The 22,348-nt window shown below is 41.1% G+C and overlaps 1 protein-coding gene across 6 annotated transcripts in view; it reads right to left on the reverse strand.

Annotated features, from left to right (window-relative positions):
• st3gal3b (ST3 beta-galactoside alpha-2,3-sialyltransferase 3b) overlaps positions 1–22,348 on the reverse strand; it is a 51,740-nt gene that overhangs the window by 13,405 nt on the left and 15,987 nt on the right. For all 6 annotated transcript variants that reach the window (XM_030073805.1, XM_030073804.1, XM_030073806.1 and 3 more), the window contains 6 exons: positions 21,420–21,462; positions 19,788–19,880; positions 14,689–14,783; positions 9,963–10,026; positions 9,756–9,851; positions 9,259–9,445 (listed from right to left, as the gene is read on the reverse strand). In XM_030073805.1, the coding sequence (XP_029929665.1) occupies positions 9,259–9,445; positions 9,756–9,851; positions 9,963–10,026; positions 14,689–14,783; positions 19,788–19,880; positions 21,420–21,462 (578 nt within the window). The remainder of the gene's footprint in view (positions 1–9,258; positions 9,446–9,755; positions 9,852–9,962; positions 10,027–14,688; positions 14,784–19,787; positions 19,881–21,419; positions 21,463–22,348) is intronic.

Genomic DNA, 22,348 nt, shown 5'->3' on the forward strand with positions numbered 1-22,348 from the left:
AGTAGTGGGAAAACGACAACAATGCTGAAGCTTTCTTCACCTCTGTCTTTGATGTTAGCTACACACTGCAGCTACAATCCGCAGTAAACCTACAAGCAGAATCAACGATTGGGGATTTTATTTTTGATTTATTTCTGCACCAACAAAAGAATCAGGATAAATAATAATGTCATGAAATGACTTGCCTATTTTAAAAAAAACCCTAATCAAGTATTTGATTACTTGAACTGAAGGACACATTAGCTTACTATTTACCACAAAAGCATTATCTGAGTACACCATCACATTTCTTTGTTAGTTATCCTCAGTATTCAAGAACCTTGAGATGTATGTTATATTTAGGAGACCAAAATAAGCAGAAAAAAAACAAACAAATAATCTATACAGGTAAATACCTGTAGGACTAGTGGTATTTTCCATTGCTTTAAATGTGCGATTTGTTAAATCAAACATGTCTCAAGTCAGTCAATTAGCAGCCCAAGCCAAAGCTGCAGGTGTTCCCTCTTGATTTGCCCTAAGTTTGGAAGTCGTATTTCCAGCATCTTCCACCTTAGGGTCCATCAGCATTCACACTGGAAACTTCATCTTCCCAGTGCACATTTAAGAGTATACTGAAGTGGGATAAACAGGTGTAGATGATTCAGTAACCATCACTCTAAGCTGTCCCAAACTTGAGAAATTGGTGGACTTACAGTTTTATTATGGCCCATTGTGTTATGTGCCCAGAAACCTCATACTGTCAGAAGGCCCAGAGTCAGAAAATCATGATGGATGACGGGCCCCAATGGAATGGCTGGAAAGTAAAGGTGAGTTTGGCCACAGTACTTTGCTTAAGTTGGACATGTTACAGAGATTGACTGTGTCACAGCAGGTAGGCAGTGATGGAGTCTTTCTGGCCAAACATCCTCAGCCTTCACAATTCCGTAAATCCAGTCAAGCTTTATCAGTCCTCATGAGCAAGTTCATCGCAGCAGGACATAGTATTGAATGTACTAATAAAAAGGTTCCACAACACTGCAGTATCAAATCACTCCGTAAAGCTCACAAAGTCGAGAGGAAGTCGGCTTTGGGGAAGTTGAGGCTGAGACTGGGTTGAGTGGCTTTAAAGGTGCAATCAAAGCCAAACTTGTATAATTTACGCTGAAGGTATTTAATCTCTGACTGGCCTGCAGTCAGCTGCTACAAAACAGGTGCTGAACTGGCCGAGAAGTAATTGAAGTAAAAAAGGGTTCCCAGACAGAGCAACAAGCTGGTGGGTGTGTGTGTGTGTGTGTGTGTGTGTGTGTGTGTGTGTATGTATCAACGGTTGCAGTGTCAAATGATGTGTATATACATATATTACACTGCTGAGTCACAAAAAAGCAACTTTCAAGAGCTGGTGTACACCTAATTTCTTTACGATCATAATGCTGAGAGTGAAAAATGTCAATTGCATTGTTTTGCTAACATCCAATGCTCCTTGTCTTGCAGGGAACAATAACAGAAGTTACTCTTTATGGATCTCCAAGAGTGGCCCAATAACATGAAAACACTGTCAGTCAACCTCTATAAGTCAAACAGTGATTGTCTACTTAACTAAGTGTATTTATCTAGTCATTTCAAAGCTATAGGGAAAACACGGCTGCACAAGCCACCACTAAAAAAGCATAAAGGGCAGGATTAGAGCAAGACAAAGTCAGAAGATGAAGAGAATAGAGACCTACTGTAAGGCAAGAGAAACAAGGGATCAAACCGGATGGAAAAAGTGATGTAAACTGAGAGATAAAAAGAGTAACCTATGATAAAAGCAGAACGCTAAAATGTTCCAAATCTAAGGTTAAACATCAAATCCCTGATGGAAAATGTACAGCCAGAGAAAAAAGGAGCATCTGAACACCTGAAGTGTGCAGATGGATATCTTGCAAACAGGGATGTGTATTTCTAACCAAAGTGTAAATGGGAAAATAACTATCTTAGCTTCTTTCTTATCTCTATTCAATACATCTAAGATCACGAGGCGATGTGCAAGACTGCTAAAAACATCACACTCACAAAAGTACCTATGGCCTTGTAAGAAACCATTTAAAATCATGCTGAAAGTGAACATGGTGACATTCAAGGCTCTCAGACACACATAACAGAAAAGAATACACCTCAGCTGCACTTCATTCCATAAATGTAAAAAAAAACTTAAATAAGAAAGGCTTGGTTTGGAACTGGACCTATTCAGGCTTGCCTTAAAGTTTGCGATGTGGTTTGGATTCAGTGGCATAAAGCACAGGCCAATGAACGTCAAGTTCTCACTTTTTTTTTAAACTGAAATGGGATATGTCACCATATTGAATATACAATGGAAGCCGACTTGGTGTATACCACCAACATAACTGCTTGAGAAGTAGAAAAACTGTAATGAATGATAAAGAGAGAGAAAGAGAGGAAGAGAGAGAAAGAAGGGGAGAAAGGGAGGAACAAGATGCCTTATAACTCCTGACCGTGTATGGGCATTTATGAAGCCTCTCAATTAGGGCAAGGCAGTGTATCAATATTATATCAATATTGTGATTTGAGACCAGATATCATTTGGGATTTTAGATATAATATCATTTCTTTACTTCTCCAATAGGCCGTTGCTGTATCAAACAACTTGGCTCTATCTGGTTTCTGAAGTCCCAGGGCTGCTGCCTCAGGATGTGGTTGTGTTTGATGTTTATGGAGTGGACTATCCAGAAGAGGTGGACTGGATTCCGGAAGGTAGACTTAAGGCAATTTAGAAACAAAAACGGCAGCCCTGAACTGCTAACAATCACAATTAAGGTTGTCTGGAGGTCATTAGCACTGTGTACATGTTGGACCTTCGAGTTTACAAGTTGCAGTGTCTCACCACATAAGTGTTTCACTGAAGAGGAGCCATTTCGGTAAGAATGTCTGAAAGGGGGAGAGATTTTCTAAAGTAGGAAATGTTGGTGAGCTGCACAGTAGGGAATTACAGTTTTTAAGATCCAAAAGAACTAAAATTCTGGGAAGCTTAGCTGCTTTTATTCCCTTTTGCTTGGGAGGAATTTGAAACATTCCCCAATTTGCCTTTGCTTTTCTTGACACATACCACGACCTCTGCCCCAATGGGGGTCATGGTGGTTTCTCTTTTCCCGGTCTCTCTGAGGTTATCCGGTGTGTGAAACCCGTGTCTTCACACTCCCATGACGGCAAACGGAGCAACAATGGAAACACTTGACAACATTGTGAGCCTGAGGACGTTTATGTGCAACACTGCCACTGGGCATTAAGAGAAGACATCTAGGGAGATCACAAGGTCACTGCCCTTTTGGCAGTGACTGTTGGTGTTTGCCTGGGTAAAAGATAGAGCAGGCCTTCTCTTTTGGCGGGGAGCATTCACAAAGACAGACAAGCAAATTAGTACAGGATTTTCCGCTCTGACATGTCAACATTTAAATTGACATAGCTACTCAATTACTCACCAACTCTGTTGCTCTAGGGAAGAGCACAAGAGGAATACCAATGTATAGGAGTGTTAATCATAGAAGGCTAGTTAGGTGACTCACTTTAGAAACACAACACTGATAGTAATCAGTGACATCTGGGCCCTATGTTAGTCACTTGGATCATGTTCCAAATCCATGTTTACCAGTATGTAAATGTTTATGAATGCATGTATGCATACTACTTTGGGTTTCTGGGCAGATGTTGGGCTAAAAACGAGCCATATAGCTGCTATCCCTGTCCTAGCCTCTTTTCACAGTGAGTTGTAATGAACTACCAGGCAGAACCACAGCCTGTACCCTGAAAGCCTGTGCATCACTGCATGCTAACACCATGAGACATAATCCAACTTGACCACAGCATTGTAACAATACAAAATGCTTCATAACATGAAATGCTTCATAACAAACATCCAAGCAAAAGTGTTGGAAGTTTCTCGTTGATGTGAAGCAACTCTCCACTTCTTTCAACCTGGCAATTTGAGTTATGCCCCCAACACCCAATTTGTGGCTCTAGCCTTGAATTTGGAGGAGGTAATGCTCTACTAAATTCTGTTCTGCCCTCTAAGGAAAAGTGCTCTCTTCATCAAATTCAAACTCAATTTATCTGTGGATCTGTCTGGCCTGTGGAGTGCAGTGAGAGCTCCTGTAAACAAACAGCAGAGATAGAGCACCGGCAGTCCACCTTCAAACCCCGTGTTTACCACCGGCTGTATATCCTTCACTAGCCCTGTTTGAAAATATCCCCACATATACAAACAAATGTGGCTGTGCGTGCATGTACTATGGGTGTGCACTGTGCATGAGGACAAAATCAAACTTACACACATACCGTAAGAGGGAAAAAAGAAAAAAGAAAACAAAGAAAAACCAACAATCGCCACAATCATGTTTGAGCACCTCTGTAAACACCATCTAACTGGGCAATCAACCAGAAGGCTGTATATGTGGGGTCGGACTCTCAGTCAGTGACATGTTGTAAGTTGAATCCCTGCCATGTGCACTTGAGGTAATGAGGGATTATGGAAGTAGAAAGCCTGGGATTAAAAAGCTGTGTAGTGTGTCAAGATTTCTACTTAATGGCTGCAGTATTGTGAGATTATGTGTGGTAGTGGTACTGATCGATTTATAACATCTAATCTATTCTGAATGAGCAATGTGTCTGCAGGTCTCAGATTTTATCAGAAGTAAGGTCAAGTTTCCAAACCCTGGCATGGTCTGAGCTTTGCCCCTGAGTTTACAACTCTCTGTGTTTGTGTGTGTGTGCGTGTGAGGGAGAGGGAGTGAGCGGGAAGCAATGTGTGTGTTTGTAATAGTGTACAAAAACACTAAATAACAGATCGGGAAATCGCATCGCTAATTTGAATTCTGTTCAACTATCCAAGGCTGCACTGTAGACATTTGTTAAGGCAGAATAATGCTGGATGGTCAAGCAAACTGACCACTTACATTGTAACAGTGTGCCATCTACAAACTGTTTAAGGAAGCAGCAAAAGAAAAAACCTTTGCTTTGATACCTGATGACTGAGAGACATGGATTCCTTCCACCTGTAAGAATACACACTACAAAGAAAAGTCCTACTGGACCAACAGATGTCAAAGCTCCCATAGTGTAAGCGTTCAGAGTTACATACATCCCTCTGGGACGGGCTAAATGGAGAGGCTTGCTGTTGTGTGGAGAGGATTAGCTGACGGGAGTCCCAAAGCACATCAATTTCTAAAGCAAACTGCCTCTGCACAATTGCTCAGGTCTTTGTACCTGCTTGAATGGCATTAGCAATAATTGAAAAAGGGGTTAAAAAGACACAATAGCAATGACTCATTGTTACTGGAATTGTGTGCATGTTTCCACTGCATTTGTCTCTGCTACTTAAGGTGCAACAACTGTCCTAAAGTAAGTACAATATCAATGAAGCTAGGATAAGCTCAGCCTCTTTGAAGATGTTTCCAAGACTTAAGATCCAGTCAGTTTTCACAGTAAACTCTGATAATGTTGCCAGGACAGCACATGGGTTGGGGGAAAAAATTACTATTTTTACACTTCCCAAAGCATCTACTACTTTGCCAAATATTTACAATCATGTTATTCACATGTTATTATTTTTTTTTTTTCATTTATGAGCAAACGACTAAATATATCCACAGGTAAACAAGATGGAAAACCGATGGGATACTGTGTGTCTGTACGTATGTGTGTGTTCTCTTGAAGTGAACAGAGCGTCTGGCATCATTTTTCATGAGCAGGAATTCAAAACAATGATGTGCCTCATTTGTCAAATGACAAACATTTAAAACGGCACTTTAAAGTTGATACGCTTACTACTTAATACACACACACACACACACTCCAGTGTCAAATTCAAGTGCAGGGAGACCATCCAAAACCTTCTATGCAGCCACTCCTAGCTGAACACATCAGCTCTGTATCTCAGTGTTCATTGTAAAACTAGTTTGTATGAAAGAATTAAATGGAAACAACAGATTTACCACACCTGGCAAAGCCAACCCCAATGTACATGAAATCCACAACATTATGTTTCTGTGGTAATATGTAGACTCAGGTAAGCAACTGGATTGATGCATTTTTTATTTTAAAGGGTAAATTAACTCCAGTTTTCCAATTCAAATCCTTATTTGTTACTGCAGTTTACTGACATCTAAGTGTTCTGCTGTATTAATTCAGCAGTACCCAGTAACCCAATGTTTCCTCGGTAATTGCACTGTAGTAAACATTGAATGGGGTTACTTTGGTTTTGATTCTACATCCGAGTTTTAGTGCTACAAGACAAGAACACAGACAATCACAGTCTGATTACTGCCACAATGGCTAGAGAATATTAAGTATAGTCTTATTTGGTAGTCAAAAATGATGACACTGGACAAAATGTTGGTAAAAGTAGTCTTCATTAGATGAATCATTACGCATCACCTGCCACACTGAACTGTAACAGTTAGAGGCTATGGGAAACACTAGCGCTTGCACATCTGTCCGTTCTCTTGTTCTCCAACACTGTCATCATGGCACAAACCAGAAGATGGTGAGGGGATTTTTCTTCTGTCCCGTTTTTAACTCATGAGAAACATTCTTCCTTCCTCATCAGATCAAAGGGGGCTGTGCCGGACGCCAGGGGCCAAATCAATTATCCCAGACAGCCATTTCCACTGTCCTCTCTTTCTGACACAACAGAAAAATCTGGGCCCTATCAAAGGCCAAAGGGGCCATCAGCCAGCCAACCAAGCTATTTTCCTCCATTTTAATTTACTCTTACCTTCCACTGCTCATTTTCTTTTCCCTAGCTATTATCCCTTTTCCCTATATTACTTTATCCTTTCCATGCAATTTTCCTCTATTCTTCCTTGTTCTTTAATCTGACTTCACACATTAGTCCTTTCATTACTTGTTTCAACTTGACCTTTTCTGCCCTTACCCTTTATTATCATTGTATTCTCATTTACTCTTCATTTTCTGTCCCTCGTCCATCACTCCTGACTCTAGTATTTTGACAAATGTCACCTTGTAAAATTTCCTGTAGGCTGTTGGTCCCTAAAAGCCATACAGCTGTGATGAAAGAGGTGGGTTCAGCAGTTGCCCCAGGTTTTACCAGTTTAGACAGAGGAATCTCTTACCAAGAATAAGGTAAGGACTTCAGCTATTCCACCTGCACAGAACATGCCTTAAACATGATTCCTGCTATTTCATTCACTCTAGACAGAGTCGTCACTAATCCCCCTCATTGTCCTTTAGTTGAATGGACTCAAAACAATCTGTAACTAAGATACTAGAGACTTTTCAACATAGAGAGAAATGAAAGTGCTTGTGTGAGCCTTTTTTTTTTTTTTTTACAGATAAAAGATGGAGAGGACACAGTAGTCATTAAAATTGTCTGCTGTCTGTAGCACTTAAAGAGATAAGGCGAAGCAAATTCAATCTGTCAGACAGGCCCTGGTGATTAAGAGGCCAATTCACAGCCTACCACTCAACCATGGCAATCAGTATGTTTCTATTGGACATTCAAATGGGCCCTTTAAAAAAAAAAAAAAAAAAAAAAAAACTGTATTAGTTTTCAGTTTATTCTTAAGTGCGACACCATCCAGACCTGGGGAAAAATAGGGTAACATGGGTGTTTTTAAACAAAAAATTATGTTCAGTTCATGAGAAAATGGTAATGCATAGTGAAAATTTAAATGTGCTTTCATTCAATATTTTTATCTCTGTCAGGCTGCAGCTTGTCACAGCAAGCCTTTTCTTGTTGGAAAGAGCAAGTTCATATTTGACTTGGTCACATTTCTGGGAGGGTCTGCCTAGGAAGCTGCGCATCCACAGACCAACAGGTAAAACATTTTTATTAGGTAGATTTTTTTAGCTGGAGCTAAAAAACTTCTCTACAAACTTCGCTACAAAACTTTCTCCATATTTTGACTTTGTCACTGCACAAACATTATATGTAGCAAGGAAAAATCTGTTTTTTCTGTTTGTTTGTCCTTGTATCTGTCCTTAGCTAATTTCACATACTCTAAGACTGTATGATCAAGGACCTCTTGTGGTTGAGGTGATCCAAAACCTTTGAACAATCTGTTGCATGCAGCAATTTGTCACCTAAGTCTGAGCACTGGAGATGGGGAGATACACAGGCAGTGCCTCTGTGTTTTCCCTTCTCCCAGTAGGGAAAGAAAGGGGTGGTTTGTCCCCTAAGTCTGAGCACCATAGAAGGGGAGATACACCTGGTGAGGATCTGCACTCTATTGAATGCACTCTTCTAGTTTAGCTATAAGACTAAATACGAGAAAGTGCTGGCAAAAAAATCAGGTGAATTTTTACCATCACTGTTTTTTCTCTTCTCTTCCTACAACATTAAGCATTCCAACTATCCAAAACATCCTCACTATACACTATGCATTCACACACACTTAATAAACAAGGCTTACATTCGGAGGAAGGAATGTGAAGAATGTAATGCAAGGTTAGACTGCTAGGTTAAGATAAAAAACACATAACTCAAATATTAAACAAATATTAACAACCACCCTAATGCTTCTTTTTCATAATCGGGCACAACAGTTACCATGGCTGCATAACAATTTCTTTTTACATGCATCATGCTGCTCAAATAATAGCTGGTGAGCGACAGAATCCCATTTAAGTAATGTGGCAAGTTATTTTAGAATACTGACCATCAGCTGCACTTACATAGGACGAAAAAAACTCTGAGCAAAGGATAAGCAAAACCACTTGAGTGCAGGGGTGGTTGACACCAATGTGGACTAAGAAAAGTGACTTAATGTGAAATCCATGAGATAACGCCTACATCGTTAAGACATCCCACCTAAGCAGATCTGCTGCGCTAAGCACAATTACTTGACCCTGCCAAGGAAATCGTGCTGGGCATGCTTTATACCCATTCGATGCCTGGCCATGCCCAGAGGGAAATGATATTAGACTGGTTCCAAGATCAGAATCATATTGCCCAACCGTGAAAAAGAGGCTAAAGTGCTTCTCAACATGGACACCACATTCAGCATCTGTGTCCAAATCTGTCAGATGTGAGTAGCCCTTCTTTTATCTCTGGAGGTTGTGAGCTGAAAAGATTGACAACCACTGATCAACCTCATATTCTCAAACTGACTGACTTGTTGATGAGGGTGACATCAGGGATCAGGGCGTACCCAAAGTCATCAATACTGTAGGGTACAGATTAGGACCCACTAAAAATGGAAGAAAAAAAATTATATTCTTCTGAATATTCACCTCTTTATCTCCACTGACATTCAATAATATCCTTACCAGTTTCTCCTTGAACACCATCTGTCGGAGCCATTTGAAATCCAGTGGTTTGAAAGCGGAAAAGACAAAGAGCGAGTCTTTCTCGTAGCGTTCTGGTTTCTGGATAGCTCCCTCTGGATAGGTAATTCTCATGGTGGTTTTGGTCCCTACATCCTTGCCATAACCACTTACAGGAGCCTCGTTCAACCTGTCAGCACAGAAAAATATTTAAGTTATCAGAAATTAGAAATGGATTAGAAGTGAATTTATGAATCCAAAAAGCCTGACCAGTACAGTCCCTGACACAAAGAAATTATAGTGCCTAGGATCCCCTTCAGCTATTGTCGATCATCAGTTATAAGCCTTTTAGTGAAATGCTCAGTAATATGTACAACACAAATTCCAGTTGCCATCTTGTTCATACTGTTTTACCTTGTGCATAGTAGATTTTATTTAGAGGACAAACTGCTTAGTCATCCTAAACAATTCTGTTTTGCTGCACTAAAGAGTATTCTTACCTCACCACAACATCATAGTCATCTATGCGGGAACCCAGAGACTTGTTGGCCAGGATACCTCCGTTGCCCACAATGATGCATCTTTTACAGCTCAAACTGCAAGGCAGGGGTGCCAAAAGTTAACAGCGCTCAACACTAAAGAGAAAGAGTGACTATCTATGTGAGTGCATGTGTGCATTTGATGAGTCAATTTCCAGCAGTAATTACCTGTCTAGGTCATCCCCAAGTCCATAGTTTTTGGTGGCAGTTAAAATAATATCTATGATTCTCTCTGCGGAGAAAAACAAAAAGAAAGGAAGAACCATGATGAAGAGCAAGAATACAAGGAAACAAGGATAATTTGGATGTCACATACACTGCATTGGACTGGATAATACGATAAATTAACTTCTTAAATGAGCATACCACTAAATTTAAATTATTTGTGTATGCCATTTTATGGCCTGCAATAGTTTGTATATGAATGTCTCAGGCTGCTTCTGCCAGTGAAAGAGTCAAAGTGCCAAAGCCTCTATATCCAGAAGACTTTGTAATTAGAAAACAGAAATGTAACATATCCTTAGAAAGTCATTTGCCTTGGGCATTCATTCAGGCGTACATCAGTTTCACATCACTGACTAGAAGATGGGACAAACTCTTTGCATTCATTGTTCAGAAATCACAGATCAGACAGTCCTAAAAGATAAGATACCTCAACAGCTGAAATTCACTGGTAATCTTCTTTAAGAGATTAAGACAGATCAGTTGAATAACAAACTGCCAAGGACTTCAACATATCAGCACAGCTAAACCAATCTTGGTGGTCTTAGGAAGAGGTGAGGGAGAGAACACCTCTCTCTGTTTATTCAGTAACAGATAAGAAGTGACCAATCAGCACTTAGCAATGGTGGTGATGGGAATATTGGGGGGTGGGGGTGGGGGGGGTCTGTTGTGTATTTGAGAGGAATGAATCTGGGACGAACAGACATACAGAATTTTGGATGGTATGCGTGTGTATGTACAGACTACCCCATAAAAGCACTCAAAGAGGAATGCTTTTTTCAAACAAGCACATTCTCCTGGTGAAGTGCACAATGTTGAACTTGTCTCCCAGCATGGCTAGCAAAGCTCTGATTGTGAGGTGAGAAACAGCGATGTTTAGCCATTGCACACATTCCTGCCATGTTCTACAGAACATTCTGCCGGAGTCATGTTTCCAGTGTTAGAGATGACATATATTTGTCTCTTGGTCTGGCCTTTTTAGGCTTTTCATACTTGAAATTTACTCATCCGAACTTCCTGAGCTGACAGCCACCATTACTCACAGAAGTTACACCTATCCGAAGTTATATTTGGAGTACCACAGTGGGACTTCTTGGGTGATATGACTAAGACAGCAGTTTCATTATTATCCCCTTAACTCCATCCCACCCAGCTTGAGGTTAGAAAATAAATGAAATGCATTTTCACTGTACTCATTACTGCACTTAATATTATGGCTGCCTCATAATAGTCAACCAAATGTTAGTCAGTGAGAAGAGTCTTAGTTGGTCAAGTTTTCTTTGGTTGGAGAAAAAAAAAAAACCTCTCTTCGGAGATTAAGTTTTTTTTGAGTTAATTTGAAATGACAGACACAGGAACTGGTGACACTCAGCCACTGAGTCAGACAGGGGCAGACTTTGTTTACTCGGATGGTACCTGCACTAATAAGTGCAGGTACCATCCATTATGTTGGGCAGGAAATCCAAAGTGTGGGATCATTTCGAGAGGGTAAAGGATGACCCCAAGAAGTGACATGCAAATTCTGGAGGCTGGAAGATTCACCTATTATTCGCCTACCTCAAACATGACTTATCATGTGAAACATGTAAGTAGCCTAACATTAGCCACCGTGCTGGTTGTACCGACACATTCAGAATCACTTCCACTTTTGCTGGTGTCGTTAACAGGCCGCTCGCTTTGTGTGTGGGCTTGTTAAATTTATATCTTAAAGTTTCATCATTACAGTTTTGTAGTTCTCTGTAATGTAGTACCTTGATAACAATGTTACTTATCACATTCTCTCTCACCCCCGAAGCTCAAACCATTTTCTGGTGCCCCCCAAAAATATCCATTTAAATAATTAAATCATTATCATAAACTTTCAACGATGAGTCAGCTAGTGGCTTGGACTAATGACTGCTAGCCGTCTAGGAAAATCTTTGGTCTGGAGCAGCCCTACTTTATATAATCTCCAACAGGAAGAGAGAAAGAGAAAGAGTGAGAGTTTAGATCAGAGCCTCACAGCAGTTTGCATTACGGCTCAATTGACCCTGGCTAACGATCCTAATGATTAACCTGCTGAGGAGAGAAGAGCAACAGCCCATTGTTTGGATGTGGTGTCGATGTCTGGCATCAAGCATCACCCCGCGCAGCATAAACACAAGGCTAAGGACCACACCTGGATCCAAGCGAGTGAAAAGTGAAAAATCACAATGGGCAAGCTTCTCTTACAGAGGGCGACATGGAAGCTAATCGTTATAAATACTCTGTGTAAACACTTCAGCTAAGTATGTCTTGGGCTACGTCTGAAGACAAATGGCCACAAGTTAAGACATTAGTCCAGTACACGCGGCTCTTGAGGTGACAAAATTCTCAAGTTGGACCTCAGAGGAAGACTGGAAGCGTCACAACATACACACAGACACACCATTGGGTGAAGTGCAGCCTAAACAATTTAAAGAGGTATGTGACTAAAGAGTGGTGTTTGTTAGCCATGTATTTATGGCAGCAATTTGACTCAACAGGAATTGCCATGGAAATTTTTTTATTTTAACCATCTATTAATGATTAATAATTTGCATCAATATTTAATGATGATGCAGACTCTACTAAAATTACAGTACAATTAATATCTTGCGGATGATGGTAAATAAGGTAACAATCAGCAGTATCCTAAAACAGACTTGCGGATTTAGAAAATATCATCTTTATTCCCAATTGCGTATTCACACTGCAGTGCTACGTGGTGGACAGAAAGCCTGATCACTGTTTTCAACAGATGAATAATGGTACTGCCTATCACACCTGCAGGTGGACACTGTCGACATTCTGAATTTTACCAAATTTTGTCTGCTACCATGGCAACGATGAAAGAAATACAGAAAATTTTCACAAAATGGATCCACCTACATATACTTGTGCACCTGCTCTTTTCTCATCTTCCAGTGAAGCTTTCAACCTCTGAACATTCACTGGAGTCCTGAAAAGTTTTCTGGGAACAGATACAGACTCTCTCTACCAACTCTCTACTGAACCTCCTAATCATTTATGGTGGGAATGAACGATTTCGGCAAAATGCAAGCTATCTTAGACAATCTGAAATTAAATACTGAAAACAGTCATACAGTGCTATTGTAACAGTGCAAATCAGTGCTGTATCAGCTGGCTTACTCACCAGCACTTTTCCTTTAGGCCACAAAGTGAACACAGCTTTAAAGTTCTGAGTTAAGCTATGGTTGCGGTGTACCTCAGGATGCCGCTTGGCAGCATAAAAAGTAAAAATAAACTTTCCCCACCTCTCCAGTGTTCCCAATTTGGAATCCTTTGTGGCGTTCTATTCAAGATCCACACGTATCATCTCTCCACATGAGTAACGCTAAAAGGGAACCCCTGCTGCCATCGCAATCCGTGGAGAAAACAGAAACCAGGTGTAGCGCTCACACAGGGTGTGCTCCTTTGATAGCCTCCGACTGCGTGTGTGTGTGTGTGACAGTGGAGCGCTTGCAAGAGCACAAAGGTAACATTCAATGTACCTTTAGATGCACTTTGCTTGTAAGTATTGGAAAATCTCTATAGAGCATGCCATTGAAGCCAAGTTAATGTTAGCGTTATCTCTCCAGTTCCCATGGCATTGTGTGCTGGCTTGATGTTTGAGTTGCTGGGGGGTGGGGGGTGCGTTAAGGTCAGGGAACAAGCAGAAGCACTGTGTGTGCAGAGTGCAGACGTGACAGTTGGCGCTCGGGGAGACAAGGGATTTCCCTGCCCCAAGTCAAGCCTGATCTGTCAACAAAAGCATACCACTTATACATGTGCCAGGTATAACAAAGCTAATTTAACCAACAAATGAGCAAAGTTGGAAAAAGCATACTTCATTTATCTGGCTTCTCAAGCAGGATCCATCAGCTGCAAGCGTTTTTTCTCTGTTTTTCACAGTTTTGCTTAACTTTTATTTATTTTGGAGCACAAAAGGTACAGCGTAACAACAAGGTGAGAGAGGCTGTGTTCTGCCAACTCCACCAGCATGCGTGGAAGCATGATAAATGATAAGGGAAGAGGGGGCAAAACCTTGGCGTCCTCCAGACTTGGACTATACTTAGCCTCGACTAAAATATTCAAAAAGGAGGTATTCGAGAAAATAAATGAGATGTTGACATGATTGAGTCTGTTAAAAGGTCTCAAGTTACATCAAGTGCACAGCAAGCAGTTCAGATATCTGAAGGCAACTGATGCTTGATGATAAGGGAAAACGGCTTGGCACTCATCATTCTTCATCTGGTTTCATCACCTCCATTAACATGACAAGTAAAATCTTGGCAACCCAAAACAGAACAGGGTTTTGTGAGAGGAATACCATTTAATTTCAGCTTTGAAAGATTATTTTACCCTGCAGTAGGGAGGTTAGATCCATATCAGGAGCATTAACTATTGACAGTTACTTTCTGCATAGACCTTTGCATGTCACACCAACACACACTTCCATAAAGCATAAACCAGAAATGGCTAGAGTGATTTTAACAGAGACGTTTTCTACAAATAAGTTTATTTTTGTTTGTTTGATTTTTTTTTTTTTTTTTTTTTTTTTTGTAAATCACAGGTCTATTACTACATACTAAGAATAAACATGATTAAACCAAAGTACAGTTCCAGGTAAATGCAACTAGCAGAGGGTGACTGGTGTAAGAAAGCTCTTTACCTTGTGTTTTGAAGCCAAAGGGAGGTAAGTAATTGCTGACTTTTGCTAGACGTTTGAAGTTCCGATCAAGAAACATGGGGGCTGGTTTCATAAACCTGCAACAAAGCAGATGAGATAGAGGAGAGGGAGATGAAGCGTGTGAGAGAGAGAGAAAGAGAGAGAGGGAGAGAGAGATTTCATTAGCTAAGAGGAAGAACTGTCACAAAAGTACCATGTTGTAAAGATGACGTCTTCAAAGTAAAGACACTGCATTAACCAACATTCTGTAAGTAAGCAATAATCCAGTACTACCTAATAAAACGATTACATGTCGTAGAGTAAATCATGCAAACCTATCAGGGTTAAGTGAGTCATCATGCAGACAATGAAGAGTTTGAAGCTACACACCCTTAGTGACAATAAATAATAGTTGTGCATTTTTTCACTTCCCCAGAGAGAAAGAACCCCTGTGGCCTCCCGTCATCCCTGCTCTGACCCCTGGGGCGGCAGTGTTAATGTCCTGGGCAGAGTTTAAGACACCAAATGGTAAAAGAAGACGCTTGTTCCACTGTCATTAATCTAATAGTGTCTCCACCTTCTGCCCCCTGCTACAGCTTCCCAAAAAACAAGCACAGCCTGCACACATGATAGCAAGGCAACTGAAAATAAAACGGTAATAGAAACAGAGTGAGAGGCAGAGTGAAACAGAGGGCACATGCAGTGCAGAGCCCTCTATACAACCCCTAAATCAAAGTTGACACAGTTTTGATAATCATGCCTTGATAATATACTGCTGTCACAATGCTTTTCCTCAGATGATTTGAGGTCAGACTGTTTCTCCAAAGAGACTTACTGTGGAGGAACTTGTTATTTATTACTTAAATTAGAAGGAAAAGACACTCAAAATAACCAAGTATGAAGAAAATGGATGCAAGGTGCAGACCCCTTATATTACTCCAGAGAGAAACATGTCATCCACAATAAAAACAAATTGAGTTTGGTTATAGTGCAAAACAGGCCTGTGAGAAATAATGTTTTGTTATGCCTCATGAGCTGTTTTTCAAACATCGCCTCTTCCTCCTCCTGTGTGTGTCAGTATATATTTGTGTGTGAGTGTGCCCCCTCTTTGATAAAGCACAGCTCTAAAATCGAAAGGAGCCATTTCCTCTTGGTCACGCCTGGGACCCGGGTGCTAGGCTACGTGCTGCTTCTGGAAGCGTGGCCGCGCGATGGATGAGTGTTTTTATGACCTGCTGTCAAGCTGGAGGACAAGAGAGGAGAGGAGGGAGCCAGTCGCAGCCCCCCTGACTTAAACAAGCACAAGACTCCACAGCTCGACTTTTACAAGACATGGCGAAGGTTTTCACAGCAGACTCGCATGTTCATTGAGCAACAAAACAAAAAATGAGGAGGAGGGTTGTAGTTGGATGGTTGGAGGGAAAAAAACAGTTTATCACCGATAAACCAATGTGTACATGTCTTGAAAATACTTGAAAAATTTTCTTCATAAGAATTATGAAGGGCCCTATTTTCCTAGTTTTTGCCATCATGCCCACTGATTTTGTCCAATATTACATCACTTATTGCCCTGCAGAGATTTGCATACACACCTTCAGGCTACCGGGTACGCTGCTGTCCAATACAAATACACAATCCTAAAGCTAAATCTCCTGCGGCTGAATCCAAAAAGCCATCAAAACTCCTTCATTCACCACAATAACATTCATGCTGCAGTTGCTTAGAACATTTAACAGCTGCAATTATCATGTCAGTTTGTCCATTTGATAGCTTTTTGTTGGTGTTGCTCACATGTTTCCTAGTTAATTTGCTTGCTGCCTGTCTTCTGACACATTCAAGTCATGTCAGCAGAAGCAGAGACATGGGATTTTGTTGCTTCTGTTTGAAATCTGTGATACACTTTGACAGTTTGAGAGGCCTACTTGTAATGTCCACAAGAGGGTTGAACATTTTTTATGTGGGAAGTTAACATTTACAGAACACCAAATGACAACATCAACAATCTACCTGCTCACAAGAGCAAGTTTCAGGCAATGCATAATTTCACACTGGCCACAAGAAGGTCTCACTTTGTTGCACCTTTAAAGCCAAGAAAAGACTACAAGCCTGCCATATCACAATAATCAAAAATCCAAAAGATATTGACATGACAATTGATATATCACTCACCCCTATTTAACAGCTGCAATTCCGTCAACTTGGGAAAGTACTTACTGTCAAGCAAGATTTTAAGTTTTCAACATAGTCAATTTTCATGTTGACAAAAACAAGGAACATAAAGCTCAAGTTGAATTTAACCAGATTTGTCCTTTAAGCTGAGAGCTTTGCACTAATAACACAGTGTGAGAGCCCTGTGGTGTTTACAGTAGCAGACATCAGAGATAATCAGGCTGTCTCGTTTGTCCGACTCACAACAAACCAAACCACCACCAACAGAACTACTGCATCTTACTTGTGGGGCCGGTGGGTGGCTGCCTGCCACCCACACACACCCACACTCACACACACACACACACACACACACAGGATTGTTTTCTCTCACCAAATACAACTAATGGCTCCACCACAGCAGACAGATTGCAACAGCAATGGCATCTCAAACTGTATAATCATGAAAAGACCAGGCATCTTGGATAGTTTACCATAACACTGCCAAAGCTTCACTAAAATTATGAGAAGAGCTCTGAGGCTCAATGACCAAACATGGCTGATACTACTGGAGGCCCTTCCGGTTAGCTTCAAGCTTGTCTCTCTTCCAAACTCCCTAACTGGTCTTTGATACCCTCATTATCCTCCCCCTATACAGTGTAAAAAAAAAAAGAGATGTAGAAACAGAGGAGAAACAGTCACGTCTGGCTTTCTCTCCTCCTAACATCACCTGACAGAAGCACAGACACTCAGAGACTCCTGTCCTGCCAAAACAAACGGAGATTCATTAAACCCAAGACATCAGAGGCCAAATGGGAATATAAATAACACGGGACCGTCAAGACTCCGTGAGCCCTGAGCCCAGACCAACAGACAGTCACAGACATCCTGACAAAACAGAGAGAGGAGCAGGAGAGCTGCTTGTTGTTAAAAAAAAATTAGTGGACTTCTAAAACAGGCAGCAGGCTGGGACGCATTGTGCTCATTTCCTTCACTAGGTCTATCTCTCACAGGCCGTATTTTCATAACCGCACCACTTCAAGTTCACTGCCAGCACTTGATTTAGAGCTCCAATACAAACAGTTTTGGGTTGGGTGGAGGGGAGGGGAGGTGTTGAAAATAAATTGGATTCTGTGGGGCAGGGGCTTCGGAGAGGACAAACACGGAGGAAGTGGGAGATGATTAGAGGGGAGCTACACGGGCCTCACTACTAGAGGTGAAGGAGGATTTCTCTACCACCTGAGCTGTGGGCCACAACCATTTCAACTAAATGCTAACATGAGCATTTATGATAAATGTGGATTTAGTGGATGAAAGCTGACATGAGACTAATTCTGAGCTTATTTGGTTTGAAATGAAAAAACATTTAAGAAACAATTATATTATTCTTTTGGAGTCTGGATTGCCATAGGCACTTTTGCACCGTCAGTATAACAGTTTAAAACGTGACTGCACCCACCGATAGGCAGACAATAAACAAATGAATGTTAACAAAAAAATAAGGTATCAGTTTAAGTGCTCTAACACATGGTACAATCAAGCACACCCAACAGGCACACTTCAAGCATCTTTGCAGAATAATGCATACCCATACACATAAACCCACACTCCCGCTCACAAATACATACACACACAAACATACACAACGTGTGTCACTTTGAACCATTAATCGCACTTATTGACCTGTGTGTGACTGGGGTGAAGGTGGTAGTAATCAGTGGGCTCCCAGTGGGGGTTCTGTGTTGTACCGAACTTTGATCCGACACGTGCGGCTGATTAGAGGAAGTTGTTACAAGAGAGGACATTGTTAACACACAGCCTCTGAGATAGGTAGAGGGCACTTCTTCTGATCCTTCTTGTTTAGCCACACTGCAATTTACTGCTGAAGATGTTGCTGATGGTGTAGTTGAGGGCTACGTGCGTGTGTGTGTGTGTGTGTGTGTGTGTGTGTGTGTGTGTGTGTGTGTGTGTGTGTGTGTGTGAGTGAAGGAGAGTCCAGCAATATGTCTTGGACAGACCCTCTTTAAATGTAGCTTTGAGTTCTATGTTTTCAGTCAGAATCGTGTAGGCCTACAAAGGTCAGAGAATTTCATTCAGGGCTTAGAGTGTAAAAATGTGCAAGAGATAATTAGTTTGAACACTTATGCTGGAAAAGCCTTGGCATATTTGGTCATAGGGACCTCGTTCTGTAACTAGGTCGAATACTGCACTGAACTGCCACTGGCTATTGTTCAGCAATGCGGAAAATTGCCCCTCTATTAGCTTTAGCTCCAAGAATGCTAATGGGACAATGTCCTATAGATTGAGCTGAGAGGGGCGGCAAGAAAAGCCGCAGCGAGATCAAAAGAGCCAGTGACATCAGAGGGGGCCGTAGAGTCTTTTGTGTATTGTGTGGGTGGCGGAACAGGAAGCTGATGATGAGTCATGGCATGCTGGACAGGAAGTTAGTTGATGCTCTTTATAGAGAAAGCCTCGAAGGCTCGAAGATATGAGTAGGGAAAGATGGCAGACCTTGTACTCTCATGACAGAGGTTCTTTTGTGTAACATGGGGCTCGCAAGGACAAAGTCTCATGTTTTTGTGATGGAAGAGGATGACAGACACATGAATGACAATTTGACAGGACTGAACGAGAATGTGGGAGCTTCTCTGTTTCTGACTCAAAACCCTTAAGGCTACATTGGCTTGAGTCGTGACATCATGCATCTGACTGTGCTTGAGTAACAGTTTTTGCCTTATCTCCCAATGACAACCACTTGAAATGATTTGTTTATAGACCTCCTGATGAATGCTTATGTGAACTGTATAACTGTTCTTATGGTGAGTTTGAAGGAGCCTGCCTTCTTTTTGACAAAGGACAGTTGAGGACATCCAGACCATTAATATCCACGCCATGTGACAGAGCCCTGAAAACAAACAGAAATCATGTGGAAAGGCAAAGGCGGTGGTTCTCACTTGGGATAGATGGTGGTCATCTTGGCTGCTGCGTAGCCTGGCTTGCAAGCTCCTTCGCTGAGGTTCCCATACTTGTATGCCAACTCCGGTGGCCTTTAGATTAATGTGAAAGACAGAGAGAATGAGAAACAACACGATAACTGATGATCAATTATAATGACCGGTTATAAACTTCCCAGAAGAGAAATTTGTTAGTTCCCACAAAAGCGATAGGCTTGTCAAACAATCTGCTTGACAGATATAGAAATACATTGCCAAGGAAGCTGGAAAACCCAGCAACAGCTCAGCACATCACCTGTGTGTGGCATGACAAAGCAAGGGGGGGCCCTAGTTCAAATAATCACATTGGCAGTCCTGAAACTAGAACCTCACTATTACCATCATGATCATTTATAATCTGCTCTATGCCAGGGATCCAGTTCAAATAAACAGCAGAAGGGAGAGAGGCCCCGGTCCTAACACTATGGGAGGCCAACCAACCAGTCATACAGGGTCAGATTTGGCAAGAGAAAGGCGCTTGACAGCATGGGACCAGCCTGGACAGAACATGAGGTTATTTGATGCTAATATGTAAGTGCTGCTACAAAAGTAGTAGCAAAAAAAAAATCCAGTTTACTGTCAACATGTTTTGCCCTAGTAACTGGTGAGGGAATTTGTTAGAAAATGCTCTGGGGGGTACTTTTTCCCATCAGTTCTAACCACAATCAGTAACAATAGAGATGTTATGTCAGGCAATCAGAATCACATGACTATCTAATGGCTGAGGTTAGTCTTCAGTTGGATTGAAATGTTGTATGCTTAAGCTCAATGGTGTAATTATTCAAAGTAAAGGCGAAGTAAATGTAAAGAGACGTATGAGATAACGCACAAAATTCCTGTGAAAACCACCGTCAAGTGCTGACATTATGCTTATAGTGAGAGTGCAGAGTGTGGACAGATATACCCTGAGAGAGCCAGAGAGGTGATGGCAGCATATAATTACAACCGGTATGTTAAAGAGGGTCCAGGAACAGGCCTAGCTGTGGCAGTTTATAACAAGAGTGTCAAACCAATTCAAGGAAATATACATGCATCAACAGACATGTTGACACAATGACAGTCAACTGTATAATGACTCAGAGTAGCATGTTCTGACACTGACAAACTGTAATTGCTGTGGCATAAACTGCATGACAAAAAACAATAACAGCATCTCAATTCATACTAATTTTCAAAATGTATTACTCATACCACAAATCAAATCTGCACAGTTGCTGCCAAGTTTGGTTAGAATTCCAATGAGTGATTACATGTTTATTTGAAAAGTGAGATTAATAGGCAGCAAGTGAGATTAATAGGTGGTAGATTTACATTTTATTCCATGTTTCCTCATTGATCAACTGAAATATGTGAAAAACTACCCTGAGCCGTAAAACATAAATCTCAAATAAAATCTAAAACAAAAGACCACCAATGCAGAACAGGGGCAGTCCATCCCTAAAAAATATGCTGAAAAAGCAGATAGAAGTCCAGTGAAACTAAGAAATAAATGTTTCCAGGTTTAACACATCACAAATATTCCAATTCTTCAGATGGAAATTGCTAATTGGGTGACAGAAAATTACATTTACTAGGAAACATGGAAGTACTTACAATTTTGTGTCCAACTTCAGCAGAAAGCCCTGCTTATCATACACTGGAGCAGGGAGGCAAAAAGGGAGAGAGGGAAAGATGTTATTAGCACACAGCTCCACAAATCATTTGGATAGAAACTATGCGTGCTCCATGGCGGCAACATTAAACAGCTGGAGCAATAACAGTGATCATCCAACCTACGATCTAACATACTGTCAACCATCAGCTCATTAGTTGTAGTTGTGAGTCTCTCGCCATGTAAACAGCCTGTGTATTTTCCTCCATAGGGAAAACAATATGGCAACAGCAACAAAAAAAGAAAATAAGGCAAAAAAGCATCAAGGTTAAAAAGGATTGGTGGTCAAACAAGCAAGGTTAGGGTGAAGCCAGCCAAAACAATCTGTTGAGTTCAAAATAAAGTTAGAAGAGAAGTTGGGGATCACCTATGGACAGCCACTGGTGCAGTCCATAGGTGCCTCATGAAGCATTGAGTTCAGGCTGTTTAGACAGAAAAAGCACAGAAACCTACCTGCTTTTCTGTTAAATAGTATTTAAGATAATATAAGAACTTTATTTGAACGTTGGAGTATCTACTGCACTCTGTCCTGGTTGTTAAGAGTTTTATCATTGACAGTGATGGTTTTAATTGTCTTAACACCTATCAAACACTCCTCACTTCATAACATAGCATTTCAGTCTGTAAAATTCCTTTATCGTATGAGCATGACAGACAAGTAGATGCAACATAAACAACAATAAGCATTAGTGGAAAAGAGAAAGAGGATAGTAACAAAGTTACTCCTGTGGTTGCAGACGTTGTCTTCAGAGGGATGCTGGAGGAGAGAGATAAAGAAAAGAACAATGGGAGTGCATGATGGCCGGTTAGGGAAGAGTCCAAGCATGGCCCTGGAGGATGGGGACTTTGCCATAGCAGCCGAGCTGAGTGC

The sequence above is a fragment of the Myripristis murdjan genome, chromosome 17 (assembly GCF_902150065.1).
Source record: "Myripristis murdjan chromosome 17, fMyrMur1.1, whole genome shotgun sequence".
In the NCBI taxonomy this organism is placed as follows: domain Eukaryota; kingdom Metazoa; phylum Chordata; class Actinopteri; order Holocentriformes; family Holocentridae; genus Myripristis; species Myripristis murdjan.